The sequence below is a fragment of the Buceros rhinoceros genome, unplaced genomic scaffold (assembly GCF_000710305.1).
Source record: "Buceros rhinoceros silvestris isolate BGI_N320 unplaced genomic scaffold, ASM71030v1 scaffold34384, whole genome shotgun sequence".
Lineage (NCBI taxonomy): Eukaryota > Metazoa > Chordata > Aves > Bucerotiformes > Bucerotidae > Buceros > Buceros rhinoceros.
In genome coordinates, this window is record NW_010410588.1 from 1,560 (window position 1) to 3,848 (window position 2,289).

The 2,289-nt window shown below is 57.2% G+C and overlaps 1 protein-coding gene across 1 annotated transcript in view; it reads right to left on the reverse strand.

Annotated features, from left to right (window-relative positions):
- The window catches only part of DENND6B (DENN/MADD domain containing 6B), a gene marked incomplete at both ends in the record, with an annotated part of 10,401 nt that overhangs the window by 1,474 nt on the left and 6,638 nt on the right, over positions 1-2,289 (reverse strand). Inside the window, 3 exons of the mRNA XM_010135697.1 lie at positions 255-364; positions 706-759; positions 1,690-1,779. Of these exons, the coding sequence (XP_010133999.1) occupies positions 255-364; positions 706-759; positions 1,690-1,779 (254 nt within the window). The remainder of the gene's footprint in view (positions 1-254; positions 365-705; positions 760-1,689; positions 1,780-2,289) is intronic.

Below are 2,289 nucleotides of genomic sequence, written 5' to 3' on the forward strand. Positions count from 1 at the left end.
GGCAGGACAACTGCCTCCGCGCTCCCATCCCCTCCCGCTGGTACCGACTGCTGGACTTGTCCTGCTCACAGCGCGACCAGTGTCTTCTCTGCCCCCTTAATCACTAATGGTCCTTTGGAAAAGGACGGATGAACTCTCCTGCACGCTCTCCAACTCCCCGCTGCAGGAAGCCCGTCCTGCTGTGTCCCACTGGCACTGCCACCTGCCAAGCCCCGCCGGTAATGGTGTGACTCCAGTCAGCACCGCGCTCTCACCTGTAGAGGCCTAACCAGTCTCCCTTAAGCACACAGGTGAGCTGGGGGCCGGCGTGCTCCAGGGTCTTCATGAAGTCCTCCTGGCGGAAAGGACGGATCTGGGGAGGGTTCTGCAGCGCAGAAAGACCGTGTTACACTGCACCCAGAGGAAAGCGGGGGAACATGAGGTTGACTCTTCCGAGGGAAGAGGCTGCACAGAGCAGACCCAGCTACGGTGAGAAGGAAATGGCTCAACCAGCCCTGCGAGTAGAATTCACACTGGACTGGCAGCCACTGCGCTTACTGCAAACCAGGAGGCGGCTGTCCCTCCGTTTGCCTCCACTTCTCATCTTTTAAAGGCCTAATAACCTCCTCCTTCAGGGGAGTCTCAGAGATCGTGAGCAGCACATGGCGCAGCTACGCCCAGCCCCGCACCCAAGGAGAGCAGCAGCAACCGGGACGTCGAGCGTACCTTCCACGGAGTGATGGCCCTCTGCAGTGGCATCAGGCTCGCAATATAGTGCTCCTGAGGAGAAGGGAAAACCAAAAGAGATCAGGAATAAAAGTTACAATCACTGAGGAGCCTCCTGTGTGGTCACCGAGTTTGATGGTCTTCTCCAACCCACCGTAGGCCTCAACAGCCTCCTCCTTGCTCTGGTTTTTCTCTTAATTTAACATGAGGCTGAGTGTTGCAGCTCGTTTCTCACCAGGGGCTGGGTCACAAGAACCAAGTGTGCTGTGTGAGAAAAGGTCTGGAGGGAGGGAGTGGCAGGAGGGACGAGGACCTGAGAAGATGCTCTCTCCTCCCAGGCACCACCTCCCGAGATGATGTAGGAAAGAACACCTGGCTCTGGAGGAGCCAGACTTGGCCAACCAGACGGTCGCTGAAAAAGCACCAGCAGCCTTCTGGTGGGACGGGACAGGGAAGGCCTTGGCAGAAAGCATTTACCAGTTGCTGCCAGAGGGTGGTGATCACCACCTGGACAGGCCTCTTCAGCTCTACAGCAAAGCCTCCCAAGCAGAAGGGAGCGTTTCACACTGGGGGTGGGTTTGATTCCTGCGTTAGAGGGGAGGAGGAACGCTGTGGGCCACCGTCGCCTCCCTGCAGAGCTGCCCTGACTACCTGCTGGTGCGAGCGAAGCGCCAGCATTAGCATCAAGGAACAGGAACGCTTATTCCCGCCCTGCAGGAGACGACATTCTGCCTCCTGACGCGGCGTGCTGAACACCCAGCCCGCAGATTCCACGCTAATTACCGAAACGGCATTCAGGAGACATCTAGTTCCTCTCCACGGAGTAACACCTCTCTCCTGAGCGCCGCATCCTGAACCCGAACCTGTTACAGCTGCCGAGGCACGGGCGAATAAAAGAGGGCAAGTGCGAGCTTGTCACTCAGGCATCTCCCGTTCACCTCCCCTCACCTTCACACCGCTCTGACACGTCTCTGCTCAACTCACCAGCGGAATGATGAAGCTCTGGGTGAGCTCCAGGAGGTGACGCCTCAGCAGGGCACTCTGGACCTCAGACGGACGTTTCCGCTGGATGCCCTGCAAGGACAAGTGTCGCGTTCACAAAGGGGCTGCTCCCAGCCATGCAGGACCTGCAGCTGTGAGCCAGCAGTCCAGAGGAGCCTGGCAAGGTTGTACCACCCAAAATACCCATCCCAGTTAAACACAGCCCTCACGTTTCGCTGCACAGAACCTGATTTTTCAGACTCTTTTTTGATCAGGATTGTTCTCAACTTGGTTCTCATAGCGCCAGCATTTAATCCATGGTGTCAAGTGAAAAGTTTTAAAACTGGCACCATAAAAGCGTCCCAGAGTACTTGACCACACCCCTACTTCTAACTGCAGTCTCTGTGGCATTAACAAATTCAGATTTATGGTTGGAGTCGATGATCTCGACAGCTCCCTGACAGGAGGCTGCAGCCAGCGGGGGTCGGTCTCTGCTCCCCAGCAACAAGCGACAGGACGAGAGGAACCAGCCTCCAGCTGCTCGCGGGGAGGTTGAGGCTGTCCCTGAGGAGCCGTTTCTGTCCCGTTGGGGTTGTGCAGGCG